Raw genomic sequence first — 15167 nt, 5'->3', positions numbered from 1 at the left:
AACAAACACCAGCACTGGAGAGACCAAATTAAACTGTTTGTCGATACTAAGAGTTGTGTTTAGTGCGGTAAGTACAGGGGGCAAGTGGTACTGCACTTGCTAGAGTGGTGGCATGGGAGAGGCTGTGAGAGGGTTTGAGAGTCCACGGCACACCAGGATGTGGTCCGCACTGGCCTGAGGGTCTGGACAATGGCCGTCCACAGAGGGGCACTGCACAGGTGCAGATGGAGTGATAGAGTGATTCTGGCTATGAAAACTTCATGCTCTGCCCCTCTCTAGCAGTGCCCCATCCCACACCTGCTGACCCTCCCCTCCTATGTGTGGTGAGTGGAGCCCCCACACCTGACTATATACGAGAAGGCCAGACACAAACCCCAAGTCTGAACCTCGGGGGCACCCTGAGCTCCCCAAGCCTCCTGCAAAGAGGGCAAAGGCCAGGGACACAGCCACAGGTGAGGGGCTTACTCTGTGATTACGCTGCCCTCACCAGTAGCTCTGCAGGACCCTTGTGCAAGGCCTGAAGTCCTAAGTCCTCTGTGCCGCAGTCTTCATCAACCCTCATGCCCTCAACAGCTGGCCTGCTATCCCACCCCTGCCCCTAACAACCTGAGGGGGCCACTTCGAAGCAACAGGCAGCAGCGATAGAGAGAGGCGGGGCTCACCCCTTCCAGAAGCGACCCACTGGGATGAGGTCTGTGAAGACAGACAGGCTGCCTCTCACTAGGAGGAGGGCAAACATGCTCACTGCACAGCTAAGGAACCTGGGCCTCATTCCCATCAACACTTTCCTCCTGGAAGCTTTAAGATGTTTTGAGGAAATGATCTCTGCACAAAAGTTTAAAAAAGTAATGCAGGAATAAATTCTAAGATTCTAAACTACTTCATACAGAAAATGAAAGTCACCAAAATTATTCATTCAGTTAATTATACATGTTTTTTCCTCCTCCAAGAAGGGGGAAAAAAAGCCAACTTATCTGTATATTTATGTAATTCTCCATGGTTTACTATGTACAGACTTTTTAAGCTCTTGCTTTCAGAAAGATTTTAAAAAGCAGGTTTAGTTCACTATTCCACTAATGCATTTAAATTACTATATACGTATATATATGTGTGTGTGTGTGTGTGTGTGTTATATATATATATATATATATATATATATATATATTTTTTTTTTTTTTTTTTTTTTAATGGCTACAAGGCAACAGGGCTAGCCTGTGCCAAATATCAGATCTGAAGGAAATCTGTGTGAAGAAAAAAGGACCATTAAGACGCTGCCCACAGCTGACAGGCAGATGGTGGCTTCTCTCAGTAGGAAGTCACACGATGCCCAGCAGCCTAACAAGAACATTAAGGAACACAGTGCTTCCTGTTCGGCTCACCTCCATCATGGACAATGCTTTGGTTATGAGTTGTACCATGTCCATAAAAACATGACTACTGGTCAATAAAATGTTACTACACAAGAGGAAGGAGTCAAATAGATCAAAGTTTGGGGCATCTCACAGGTGCCAGGAGGACTTTCTGGGGCTTGGGAAGTGCACCTGGAGCCCAGGTAGGAAGGACAAAACAAAGGCAGGCAAGTGTCACCAGGACTAAGCCTCACTGAGAAATAACTGGAGCACCTTCCTTGATTGCAAGTTCTGTTTCAGCCCCAAAAGGGTGGCGCTTTTAAGATTCTCAGAGAAGCTCTCAAATCCAAGATGCCATCTTGGTGACTCAATGAGTGTCTGTGCAGAGATTAAAGCACTAACTGATAGAATCTTGACAAGAAACCTCAGGTTAAAACCACAGGGCTAGAGAAAGGCCTAGAAAGGAAAGACCAGGCATCTAGGCACCCTGCGGAAGGGAACCCATGGAGGTGCAGCCTGGCATCTCCCAGAAGCATGTTCAAGTCTGCCCATCGTGGCCAGCAGGAGCAAACCCCAGGTGTTAGCCCCACAACTGTCTGATGTACTGCTGCTAAACAGGCCCCAGTTCAAGGCCGAGGCAAAGAAGGTCAGCCCCGCCAAGCTAGACGGCTCTTCTGAAAGGCCGAGCTCCTCCTGCCACTGCCCTGTGCTCACAGTTCCCCTTTTCCACATGAGAGCAGCTTCAGCAAAGTAGGTGTTTCTGTCTGAATCTTTCTTCCACCAAGAAGCCCATCGTGTCCATTCCCCCAGCACTCTTCACCAAGGTCCTTCTCTCACAGGTAGCTATAAGCCCTGAGAGAGAGGTGCATGCCCTGCATGGAGGTTCCTACAACAGCCTCCCAGGTCAGAGTAGCTCTGACGGTCACACTTGACCCTACACCCAAGGTTCATTTTCAAGGTCACTTATTAATTCACACAGTGGCCTTTGGCTTCCCCCAAACCTCACCATAAAGGGCTTTATCTTCTCTCTAGCCCGACACTTCAAAACAGGTTTCAGATGTTAAATTGCCATTCTTTATATCCCCAGAGTTTATGATTTCTATCCAACAAACACCTGAAAGGCAGCAGGACGCCCCCCATAACTGCCCCCATGGCCGAGACACCCCAGCTAGCTAAGACAATCAGGGCACTCTTCCAGCCCAAGTGGACTATCAGCAACTTCTCCTCAGGTAGTAGAGCTGTCACAATACATAATCTAGTTGGGATAACCCAAGAGGAACAGTGATGAGGGGGGTTGCAATTATAAACATGCACCTGACCAGCAGGTAAAAATCAGCCCCCACTCATCCTGCGCTCTCACTAAAATCGGCATGCCTGGGCCACCACTGACAGTGGCACACAGGAGACAGGCAGGCGGTGGGCACTAAGACACAGGGACAGTCTCCCCACCACCCTCACCACATAGAACTCACAGTGCCAACAGGAAAAGCTGGGAGCTGACTGCACTGACCCCACATCCCTGCATGGAACACCAAGAACAAATGTGGCATCCCAGCATCTTCTAGGAAGATGATCAGAGAGGGTGAGCCACAGTGGGCACCAGGGTTCTGCAACAACATGCAGAAAGCCCCTGGAGACCTAGCACCTCTCAAGGCCAGGAGGACCAACCACAGGCAGCCTAGAAAGCCCTCTCCCTACACCCACTAACCCAGGCACACACTGCCCAGGCCCCCAGCAAGAGCTGGGGGAAGGCAGGAGCTTCCCCAGTGAAAAGTCAAGCATCTATTTTACAGTAACAAAGGTATTACAAATAACCGTGATTAATGATGAGTACAGTGCAATTCAACACATTTCTAAGAAGTACTTCTGGAAATAAAGCACTCACACACCTTGTTTACTCTCTGGGGATAATACTTTTGCTGTTCCAAAATCTGTAATCTGGATGTGCATATCTTCATTTAACAAAATGTTCTCTGGTTTCAGGTCCCTGTGAAAGCAGATTTTTTTACATTTGAGATGAAATATTTAAAACAGTAACGCTACTACATACTCTAAATTTTGCTGAAAACAAAATGAACTGATTAATACCTGTAATCTTTACACACTAACAACCAAAAACTCAAGTCTAAATTAGTACTGAACAAATATCAACTGCATATAGTGAGGACATTCGAATGACATCATTTCATAACTCCAGCTATCATTTTAATAAATTTTTAACTTAAGTATAATCTATCACTTTTAACCCATAAAGAACCTTTAAACCTTCAGTGGTAATTATTTCACAATAAATGTAAATCTAACCATTATGCTGTACACTTTAGACTTAGGCAGGTTATAATTTCTCAAAACCAGGGAGAAGAGAATAAAATGGTAAATTTTATGTTATGTGTATTTTACCACTAAAAAAAAATCAGTAAGGGGGGAATAAAAGCTTATAAGAACACTTTCAATTTGACTTTACCTGAAAATGATAGAAAATGAGACTAGAAATAAGTACATACAGAAGCTACAAGTGACAAAATAAAAGCACCAGTCAAGATGGCTAAGAGAATTGTTAGCCTGGCAAAAAAAGACATCTGGCCAATTTCATCTGATATTTAAAGGTCCACTAGTCTCTCAACATCAGGGTGATGTGAACTCTTCTTAATTCTCACAACGAGGCATCCCACCCTCCACAAGAGATCAGAACTGACCCCCAGGCCTGCAAGCAAAGCCTGCAGGCCCCTGGCTTGTACCTGTGAATGATGCCCTTGCCATGCAAGTACTCTAGGGCGGACACCATCTCGGCTGTGTAAAATCGCGTGCATGTCTCATCGAATGAACCAATTTTGCGAATGTATTTAAGAAGTTCTCCATTTTTGGCATAACTAAGGCCAAAATCTAAATATTGCATAGTTAAGGAATAGAGCAAAAATCATTCTTTTGAACTAAACAGCCCAGTAGCAATTTTGTGAATTAATGAAAACTGAAGGTATCTGTGGCCCAAGACAGCCGTCCCTCTTAGAGCCAGACCCTGTCATAGTCAGGTCAGTGGTCACTGGGTCTGGTGGGAATCCCTTGCCCTGGCTCCAGAACAGGACCCCAGCATAGGTTTCTCACCAAAAACACAGTTAACACATGACTCTCAGGCCAAATGCCCATTCTGGACCCCACCATCCCCAGAAGACACCTGCAGGCTCAGTGAAGGGAAGCCAGCAGAGATGGTGGGCAGGGCCTGTGGTCAGGGACATCCTAACACAGCGTCCGAACCTGCACCAACCACGTTCCATGTGCCATACAGAGGGTCAATTCACATAATGGTTTTCTCAAATGAACGCTCCTTTCCAAGTATAAAGTGACAAGTTTTGTAAGAGGATTTAATCTATTTATTGGGCCCTCACTAGGGAGAGACTCGAAGAACGCAGACACCTTCCTCTCAGACATCACTGCCGTGCAATCTGTCTCGTTTTTATTCTCCTTCCAAAGAGGATTAAAGGCTGGAACAATAAATGGATCCCATTAACTGCTTCCTCCTGGAAGCACCAAACATCTGTGCCTCTTACTGGGAATCTACAGGTGCTTCTCCACTCCCTGGCAGCCAGGGACACGGTGACTCAAGTCCTTACCCACCCTGAACAGGGCTCCAAGGGGTAAGGGGTGACCTGCGCTCAGGGTGTTCAATCTGGCTTCTGTTTGCCAAGACAACACCATCTCCCACTGAGGAAGGAGCCTGAAGCTGCAGAGCGGTGAAGACAAGCCCAGGAGCAAAAAGACTGGCAACCAAAGCTGCTTAAACCTGCCTCTGATCCAGCCCCACCTGGGACACCTAAGCCCTCCCAACTAGAACAACATTTAACAAGAATCAGAAGCAAAAATCCAACCTTACTTCTAAGGAATGCAAAGGGTCTCAGCCAGGGCCCCTTCCCTCCTAGGGGAAAGCTGATGTCTGTGACCTCCTCACCAGTGGCCTACAGACTCCAGTCCCCCCAACCCCAAGCAGAAGCTCGGCGCTGCCTGGGCAGGTGGCCCACCTGGACCTGGACTAGCCACGAAACCTCACCACTTAGGTGTGCCGTCTCCCAGGAACCAGCAGCTCATGTGAGAGGTTCAGCCACCACAGCCACAGCCACAGGGCCTCTTCCGGCTTCACAGGTTTTGCCCCTTAACTGACCACCCCCTTAGTTCCTGTTTCCTGTATGAGGAACATTTCTAGTTCTCTGCTCAGCTGTGGAGCTAAGTGACAGGTTTTGAATGTGACAGATGTTGAGGATCATGGCTCCAAACCAGTGTTCTCTCTGACCACATGTTCATCACCCCCTAGAAATACTCTCTCAGACCTCGTTGGTCCATTTCACATTCTAGAATGTTTCTACCTCCCTCAGCACAGCCAATGCTCAAGGGCAGTGAGAGAAGGCTATTATCCCACAGGAGTGGGTGAATTCCTGGGATGATGAACACAGATCAGACCAACTGCAGAGCCTGAGGGCCTGGTGAGCCCAATGTCTGCACTTTGCAGAGGAACCCAGCCGAGAGAAGTTAAGCAACTGACCCAAGGTCACAAAGCCAAGGAGGGACAGGACTGGAGCCCAGTCACCTGAGGCCTAGTGCTCTGCTCCTGTCCCCTAGTTGCAAGAGAGGACATACAAGAGGGAATAGGTGAGGGTGGAGGAAGAAGGCAGGCTAGCTGAGCAAGAGCCTCTGAAACCCCTCAGCCTTCATCCTTTCTGGAAAGAAAGGCACCCAGGCTATCTGGCTCCAGTGCTCAGCCCTGCACTGCACCTGCAGAGGGAGGGAAGGAGGGCTTGTGTTTGGCCGCTTCTCTGAGTTTAGCCCCTCTCCTGGGAGTAGAGGCTAAGTCTGGTCAAGCTGAACCTCCAAAGAGCAAAGAGGCTACCAGTGCCCAGGAGGCCCCTCATGGATCCACCTACCTGTTTAAAGGCTGCTGCGGGGATGTCGCCAGGCCCTGCCTCACCTGTCCTAAGGGTGGGTTTATCCCTGCAGTCACTGGAGAAGCTGTTCCCTCTTCTCCTCAATGTATAATTATGGCTAAAGGGAGGATGGTGTGCATACTAGGGCTTTCCTCCGGCAGAGTGTTTCCTTTTCTTTATCTTTCAACACAACATATGCTACTAAGGATTTCCAGTGGGGCTGAAGTCCCCAGGTCTCACTCATTTCAGAGGTAACTGAGGCCTCACAACCTTCACAGGCTTTCAAATTTGCCTTAAAAGGTCAAAAGCAACAGATACCGTTGGCCAAAGACCTAGAATGCCCTCCATCTGCACTACTCTGGCCAATCCCATCTGAAATTAAACAGCAAGCTTATCCATCCAGCCTCTGAGTGCCTGATCCTACTGCACATGACCTTGGGAGAAGACGAAGTCAAAAGAGTGCGATCTGCTGGAATGCAACAAGATGCACTCTCCCATGGGCCCTGTAGGAAGGCTGGGCTTGGGCCTCCAGAGAATCTGGCAGCGGGAGAGCCCCACAGGCTCAAATAGGAGCACAGTCACGTGGGTCCCAGGGAGCACGAGGAGTGAGGTGTCAAGGTGGCCTCAGAGATGAGATTCAGAACAGAGATGAGGGTCCCCTTTAATGCCCTCGGGAGACCACTGATGGCTGCCACATGAGCAGTTACAGCAGACATGTGGGGACAAGGGGTGATGCTGAAGCCAGGTGGAGAGGCAAACCTTCTACAACACCTGAAACAAACCAACAAAGAACCTGCCTCACTGCCCCACATGCCTTTGGCTACCAGACCACTTTACTGTTCCCCTTTTCAGAGAAACCACTGGGAAAACCTGCTCTATCTGTGGTCTGCACTTCCTCACCTCTATGCCTTCCACTGCACCCCCAATCTGCCACTGTCAACAACAACGTGCATGGGAGCCAATCCACAGGCCAGGCCCAGGCACCAGGTAACTGACCACCTGGCACTACTGGGCCAGGCAGCCAGCACCCTCCACTAAAATCCATCTGGCCCCTGGGTCTATGTCCTCTCCATTCACTGGAACTCTTCCCTGCTGAGCACCCTCTGGTCCACTGACATCCCCCACCACCACCAATTTGTACACCAACCTGACTCCTCTCGGGCTCTGTGTGCAGGCACCTAGTCGCCCACTCAGCCCTCGAAAAGCAAGCACCAACGGATGTGTTAATTCCAGCACCACTGTGCACCCAGGCCCTGAGGACCCACATCCAGAAGTCACCTTGGCTCCATCTTCCCAGCTCACTTACAAGAGCCTTCCCTGCAGCAGCAGCCTGAGTAAGAGCAAACGGCCGCCCTGCTCAAGACCCTCCTGGACTCCCTGCCACACTGAGAAGGAAATCCAAAATTCTTGAACAGAATTCCAAGGCCCAAGGAGCTCGCCTCTGTTCAGACTTCCTGCCTCACCCACACATATGCACACCTGCCCCTGCTCCGTCGAGGTCTCTGGGACGTCATTCCCTCAGACCACTGAACTAAAACAGCAGCCCCAACACTCCCACTCAGCCTGACTACCCTTGCTCCTTCGGAGTCTATTATACAGACATCCATCATCTGTGTATATCTAACTCCTCAACAGATGTGTGAGCCTTGCGAGGACAGAACCTCACCTTATTTACCAGAATACTCTCATCACCTGGCACTCACCGAGGACTCCTCAATAAACAAAAGAACACATTCAACTGACAGGTGAAGGAGCCAGAAATGTGTTAAAGAGGGAACAGGACAGAGCAAAGTTTTAATCCAGAGTATGGAGAAAGGAGAGGAGAGAGTGGGGGTTAAGATCAGGCCTTCACCCCCCAGGCAGGATGGGGAAGCCAAGCTTTGCAGATGGTAGGGTGATGCGAAGGACCTCTGGAGACCTAAGGGCAGGAGGAAAAGAACAGATGCAAAGACTGAAGTTTAAACCTGAACAAGCTCTGAACCAACTCCATTTGTCGCCCGACCTCCCTTGTCAAGTAGAAGCCAAGAGCATCTGCAGGCAAACGGGGGCTGAGGAAGCCTTGGTTTGGAAGAACAGCTGCAGGAAAGGTGCTGGGGAGTGAGGAGAAATGGCCAGCCTGGCTGCATGATGAACGGTCCACCCTGAATGCCACAGTGCCCCCTGTCTCCCTGAACCCTGAGCAAAGAAAAAAGACTGTGCTCCAGGGATTAGAGAAGTCAGGGAACGTGAGATGCCCTCAAACACAGCAAAGAATCAGCAGGGTGTGAGGTCCCTGCTGAAGCAGCAGCTGAAGAAACAGTCTACACAGCCCTGGGGAGTCAGAGGCACTAGGTGATCAGAAATACCCATAGGGGGCAGGGTGGAGACTACAGGGCCCTTCCTTCTCTGGAAGGAAGGAAAAAAGGGTTTCAGCTTCTGTGGGTCACTCCTTGGACTTCTCACCAGGCAGCTGAGCCTGGTAAAGATGTCCCTTCCAACCAAACCCCACAAACCTGGGCCAAAGATAGCAAAGAGGTGCCCACCTCCCAGGAGCCCCAGATGCCCAAGATCATCCTTCCTCTCTCTCACTCCCTGCTTTGAGCACTGGACTTGACACCTGATAGGGAACGCCAAGGACTCTGGTTAGAGGAATGAGGGAATGCTTTTAAACAAATGTCTAGCGACAACAGCATTAAAATAATAATCCTTTAGGTTTCTAAACAAAAAAACCCTCCAAAAAAATGACTGAAATGATTTCCCTTGAAGTAACATTCTACTGCAGTGAGTGTCAGCAATCCCAGGGGTTCCCAAAGCAAAATGATGTGAATTCATTTGTATGTACAACAGGCTACCCTTTTCCTTTCCGGGGAAGGGGCTACTTGTGAAAACAAACAATGGGGTCACGGTTCCAAAACGATAAGGGGTCACTGGCGTGATATCAGAAGGCTTTGACTGTTCAAAGGATACACAGCTTTTCATCATCCTGAAACGTGAAGTAAAGTTTAACAAAGAAGGGGTGATCCAGCCGTGACATCACGTCTCTCTCTCGGGTTACATACGGGACCTTGTTCTCTTTGATAATGTGACGTTTCTCTAGAATTTTAACTTAAGAGAGAAGCAAGTTACTACAATTGGAAAAAGTAAGAAAAGACACACTAAAGACACAACTCATAAAAGTAACGGATACGAATTAGTTTTTCACATGAGGCACCCACCAGCTTTGTGGCCTCTGAGACCCACACTGTCCTGTCCCCTGAAATCAGCACAGAAACCTCCAGGGGCTGCGCAGCCAAGTGGCCAAGTGCCCAGAGGGGCACTGTCCCTGCATCCTAGACACACAGCTCAGCTCACTGGAGTTAGTACTTACTGGCATATTCCCTTGAGGTTGCCAGTTCTCGGGCCAGGACAACCTGGTTTGGGAAAAGGAGAAAGAAAAGAGAAAAAAAAACACCTGATGTAATCAGGGCAAGGAGTCTCACAAAGTCACCCTGCAACCAACCACACAGGCTACCCCACCCCCACCATGAAATTACATTCAAATATTTTTGGTCCTGTGCCAACAAATATAGCTGACCATCAAAGACTAAGTTAATGTGTTCTAATAGTTAAAGGAAACACGTGTATCTCTCAACTTTCCATAATGTTCTTCATCAGCTGCCAATAGTCCTCTGATGCAGTGAAGTATATATCCAAGAACATCTTAAGACCAGTATAACCCTCACAAACAGTAGGAAGCAGCAGCAAGTAATACCTCCACATATGGACTGGGGATTTCTTCAGTAACTTTAAGGACATGTTCCCCAGGATATGTTCATTGCAATAAAGGCCATCCTGAATTTGGGCTTTTACAAATAATTGTTACCATACATTTCACTTGATGTCCCTCTTGGATATTACAAATGCTATCCCTGCCCTTAGGGGCACAGGAAACTAAATCACACGTAGCCTGCAGAGAATGCCTCCCTCACAGGATGCAGCCACTCTCTGCTGTGCCCTCTCCACCACACACCTGTCTCTTAAACTTCACTTCGGGGACAGAGCACCAGTGGGACATCACAGAGCAGAGAGAAGACCTTTCTACATTAGCAATTCCTGGGCACAACCTGACTGCCAACTTCCAAATGGCTGATGCACCCAGTGTGGCAGTGAGCTGAGATGGTTCCCACCCCTGCCAGCTGGTGCAAAATGCCTCTCCTAAGACACCTACAGGGCAATGGCCCAGGACCAGAGAGGAGATGAAAACCTGCTGACTCCTAGGAAATCCTGGGGCCTCCTGGGAAGACGTCTGGAGGCCAAGGCCACGTTCATCTGGCTCCCTAGTTATGAGTTATATCCTGTTACAAAATTGTTCATCAGAAGTGACCCTAGAGAAACAGTGTGAGACGCTGTGCAGTTATTAAGAAGAATGAGGTCAGATTATATGTACTCAAGCAGGAAGATCTCGAAGATCTTTCTGGGAGAGGGTACCTGAGTGGACTGCTTGCAGGCACTGGAGAGTGAAGGGGAGTAGGCTGGGGAAGGACCTCTCTTCTCTAGGTTATGTGTTTACACAATGCTAAACTTCTCACAGGAGTGTGCACTACCTACATAAGTAGAAAAAGAGGAAGAGAAAAACTGTTAAGAGTACTAATCGTCAGTGGAATCTTATTTGAAGGAGATATTTATGTCATCTTTCTGCTGTGTGAATTCAGCATTCTCCATGCAGGTTTCCTTATGGGCCTGGGCAGACAGCAAGACTAACAGACATGATCTTCCTCAGGGAGCCAGGCGGCAGCAGACCAGGCTTCCCCACTCTCCAGCACCAGGCTCCACCAAGTGAAGCTCCTGCCCAGCCTGAGAACTGCCTCTGGTCCTCCACCCTTCCCCTGGAAATCTAATGTTAAGTGTTCTCTTTTTCAGGAGTGGTGAGAAAGACCTAAAGGTAGCACATATACTCTGAGACCCAAGGATACAGGATTCCAAACAGTACCAGAAAGGAGTCTGCAGGCTCATGGAGCTTTTCTGGGCACCTCCCTAGCAAAGGGATAATAAAAATTTCAACTGGGGTTTTTTAACATCAGAAATATGTCACCCAGAACAGATGGTGTCTAGTTTTACCCACTGTGGAAATCCAGGGATATGAAGGAATTTCACAAATAAGTCCACAATTTCCAGTCAATATAAATGTCCAATGAAGTAAAACTGAAAAAAGGAGAGACTCTTCTCCTTTTACTAGACGACTGTAAGTAACTGTGCAGAACTTCCAAGGTTATTTTCAAAATAGTTTCTACTTTCTGAAAGGATGTATCAGTAACCAGACCTACTGGGGATTATCCTCATAGTTGAAGATTTTTTTATCATGAGGGCCCAATTCTTTCATAACTTGAACAAAAACTGCCAGTTAAAAAAAAAATCTAAATTAAAAGCGTAAAAGGAGCAAAAGTTAACATTAATTAAAATGATGTGGGGAACATGGGTGAGCTATAATACGTCACGTTCTTCATCTCTTGAAATATTTCATAAATGGAAAAAGAGAAAATGAAAACAAATTTCACATTTAGTTTCTTCACAAAGGCCAGTCAAGAAAGACACATTCAGGAACCCTGCTGGCGTGAGGAGCCACAGGGACATCCTGGCATGTCCACAGCACATGCTGGGCCCAGAGACCACAGAGCAGGGACCTGTCTAGTCCTGAAGGCACAGACCAAGACTGCCCCATGGTGCTCGGCCTTTCTGAGCCTGCAGCACACCCCTGGCCCCGCCAGTCACGTGAGGCCTCCAACTCAACAAAGGGTGGCCTTGAACCTTTGTTCTTTAAGAGAAAAAACACCATAAGACAGGTAAAATTCTCTCAGGCAACAAGAAGAGTTACCCTGAGTATGACTGGACAGTGCTGTGACGATATTTCTGTTCATGAAACTGAGGACACAAAACAGAAGCCAGCAGGTCTTGGGCTACAACCGTAACAAATATCAAGAGTGTAATGTTTTGTATATATTTTTAAAATAACAGAGAAATAATAAAAATCATTAAATGTTTCCCCAAAACTATGAAGAGATGATACCAATACTAACATTCAATGTAAGGAACAGAAAAGCTTCCCAGAGCCTTGCTAATAAGACACAAGGACATGAAATGTAACTTGCTGATGCTGGGTTAGAATAAAATTTAACTGCATTTAAAAAAAAAATAAAAAATAAGATCAAGACATGTCTTTTAAAGCTTACATCTATAAGATCATGGCTTAGATATTTTAACCATGTGATCTGCCTGGTGGTAGCCAACCCCAAGTCACCTACACAACAGGAGAGGAACCCCTGAGGGGCCTGAGACCCTTCTCCGGGGAAGAACACCCCCAGCTCCGAGTCCTGAGAAAGGCCAGTGTTTCCAAGAAAAACACACTCATTCAACAAACAACAGCAGCATGTACTCACTGTTGAAAAAGAGCCTTCACCAAGAATTTTCCCAAATTTAAAGTCTTCTGGCCGTTTCTTCCGAGGCTGTGGTGGCGGTTGTGTGGTGTGTTGTAGCGTGTTGGCACTGGGCCGGGATTCAGCTGCGGTGCTGTCCATGGTGGGGCCCTGCCTGCTACCACCGCTGGGAACGCCAGGGGCCGTGCTGGACTCAGTCTGGGTCCTCACCATTGATGGGGATGGGCAGGAACATAACACCACGCTGGACTGAATAGGAACGGTGTCATACTGGTGGACACAGGAAAAAAAAAAGGTAAGATTCAAAGCAGCTCATTTTTTCCTAAACGTATGAACTAAAGTGTTGACATCATTGAAACACCACCAAGTGCAGGGCAGGCAGGCCATGTGATGTTCTGCTGCACAATTCGGGCCAATGTCCTCCTCCCCCAAGTCCCTTCCCTGCTCAAATCCCACTCTGCCCTGTCCTGTGTGCCCATGGATGCCATCACCCAGCACCTATCTGCCCTCACCCTCTTTCCTCAGCTCTGCAATAAGTCCCCAACACCACCCCATATTCCAGTCTTCCCATCACACTGCCCAGCCTAAACATCACCTGTGGCCAACCCTTGTCCATAAAGGAAGCTGGTTCAAACCCTGTGATCACAGTGCCTCCCATTCCAGAAGCCCGCACCCTGCTTACCCATCTACACTTGATATAAGGCTGGACACACAGAAGGCACTCATGGCCTAAACAAACAGACTAGCTTAAGGCTGTATCCAACAACTACACAGAATTTTAACCTAGCAGTCCTGGAACACGGAAGTGTAACTTAATGGAAAAAAGAGTCCAAGAATTACGAACTACACATAAAAATTACAGTTGATAAAAAAAAAATAAGCTGCTCAAAAAGCACAGTAGTGGAATAATTGATTAATAACTTGAAAAAATAATTTAGAGCCAAACTGCTCACTACAGACCAAAAGTTCCTACAAACCAATTACAGAGTTATAGATTTTTTATTTAGGTAAGTTCAAAAATCTAATTTTTAAAAAATTTCAATGCAATGCCTATTAAAAGAAGCTATCTTCTTTGCAGTAATCAACAAGTTGATCCTAAGATTCACATAGAAACTCAAGGAACCCAGAATAGTCAAACAACTTCAAAAAAGAACAAAACTGGAGAACTCACCCTACCCTACCTGACTTACAAATTTATTACAAAGCTACAGTAATCAAGACAGTGCGGTACTGGTATAAGGATAGACATACAAAAGAAAGTAACAAAGTCCAGAGATAAACCCAAATGTCTACAGCCAATTGATTCTTGACAAGGGTGCCAAAACCCTTCAACGGGGAAGAACAGTCTTTTCAATGAATGGCACTGGAACAACTAGATATCTACATGCAGAGAATGAAGTTGGATGCCTTTCCCACATCAAAATTTAACTCAAATGGATCAAAAATCTACATTTAAGAACTAAAACTATTAAACTCTTAGAAGAAAATACAGGAGTAAAAACTTCATGACCTTGGCAATGATTTCTTAGATATGACACCAAAAACACAGCAACAAAAGAAAAAAACAGATCAAAGAGGCTTCATCAAACTTTTAAAATTTTGTGCTTCAAAGGCATCATCAAGAAAGTGAAAAGACATCCCAAAGAATGGGAAAAAATATTTGCAGATCATGTATCAGATAAAAGACTTGTATCCAGACTATATAAAAGAACTCTTACAACTCAATCTTTTTTTAAAACCCCACAATTAAAAAGTAGGCAACACATGTGAATAAACATTTCTTCAAAAAAGACAGATGGCCAATAATTAAGCACACGAAAAGATGCTCAATTATCATTAGTCACTGTAGAAGTTCAAATCAAAGCCATAATGAGGGGGGAAGGTATAGCTCAGTGGTAGAGGGCATGCTTAGTATGCACGAGGTCCTGGGTTCAATCCCCAGTACCTCCATTAATAATTTTTTTTTAAGCTGTAATGAGATTCCACTTCACACCTATTAGAATGGCTAAAATCAAAAGGACATAATAATAACAAGTGTTGATGGGGACCTAGAGAAACTGGAACCCTCAAGCACTGCTGGTAGGAATGTCAAATGGTGCAATCACTTTGGAAAACAGTATGACAGTTCCTCAAAAGGAAACTAGTACCATATACCCCAACAGTTTCACTCCTAGGTGTATACCCAAGAGAAATGAAAACATATGTCCACACAAATCTTGTACAAGAAAGTTCGTAACAGCCAAAAGGTAGAAACAACCCAAATGTCAATCAATGGATAAATGGATAAACAAAATGTAGTCCTGCTGTAAAATTAAATACTCAGCCATAAAAAGGAAGTACTGATATATTCTATAAAATAGATGAACATGGAAAACATCAAGCTAAGTGAAAATGGCCAGACACAAAAGCCACATATTGTATGATTACACTTTTATGAAATGTCCCCAGTAGGCAAATCTATAGAGAAAGAAAGATGAGTCGTTGTCAGGGGCTGGAGGGAAGCACAATGGGGAGTGACT

General features: G+C 46.5%; 1 protein-coding gene and 1 non-coding gene across 6 annotated transcripts in view; one reads left to right on the top strand and one right to left on the bottom strand.

The window, feature by feature from the left end:
• The window catches only part of PDPK1 (3-phosphoinositide dependent protein kinase 1), a 63426-nt gene that overhangs the window by 26069 nt on the left and 22190 nt on the right, over positions 1-15167 (bottom strand). For all 5 annotated transcript variants that reach the window (XM_032460227.1, XM_032460228.1, XM_032460229.1 and 2 more), the window contains 5 exons: positions 12652-12918; positions 9606-9648; positions 9206-9343; positions 4088-4232; positions 3239-3336 (listed from right to left, as the gene is read on the bottom strand). In XM_032460227.1, coding sequence (XP_032316118.1) covers positions 3239-3336; positions 4088-4232; positions 9206-9343; positions 9606-9648; positions 12652-12918 — 691 coding nt within the window. The remainder of the gene's footprint in view (positions 1-3238; positions 3337-4087; positions 4233-9205; positions 9344-9605; positions 9649-12651; positions 12919-15167) is intronic.
• On the top strand, positions 14527-14598 carry TRNAT-AGU. The gene has a single exon. It is a non-coding gene; the product is annotated as a tRNA-Thr (tRNA).

The sequence above is a fragment of the Camelus ferus genome, chromosome 18 (genome assembly GCF_009834535.1).
Source record: "Camelus ferus isolate YT-003-E chromosome 18, BCGSAC_Cfer_1.0, whole genome shotgun sequence".
NCBI lineage: Eukaryota > Metazoa > Chordata > Mammalia > Artiodactyla > Camelidae > Camelus > Camelus ferus.
Note: the sequence above shows the minus strand (reverse complement) of the source record. Positions and strands in the feature narration are given on the sequence as shown.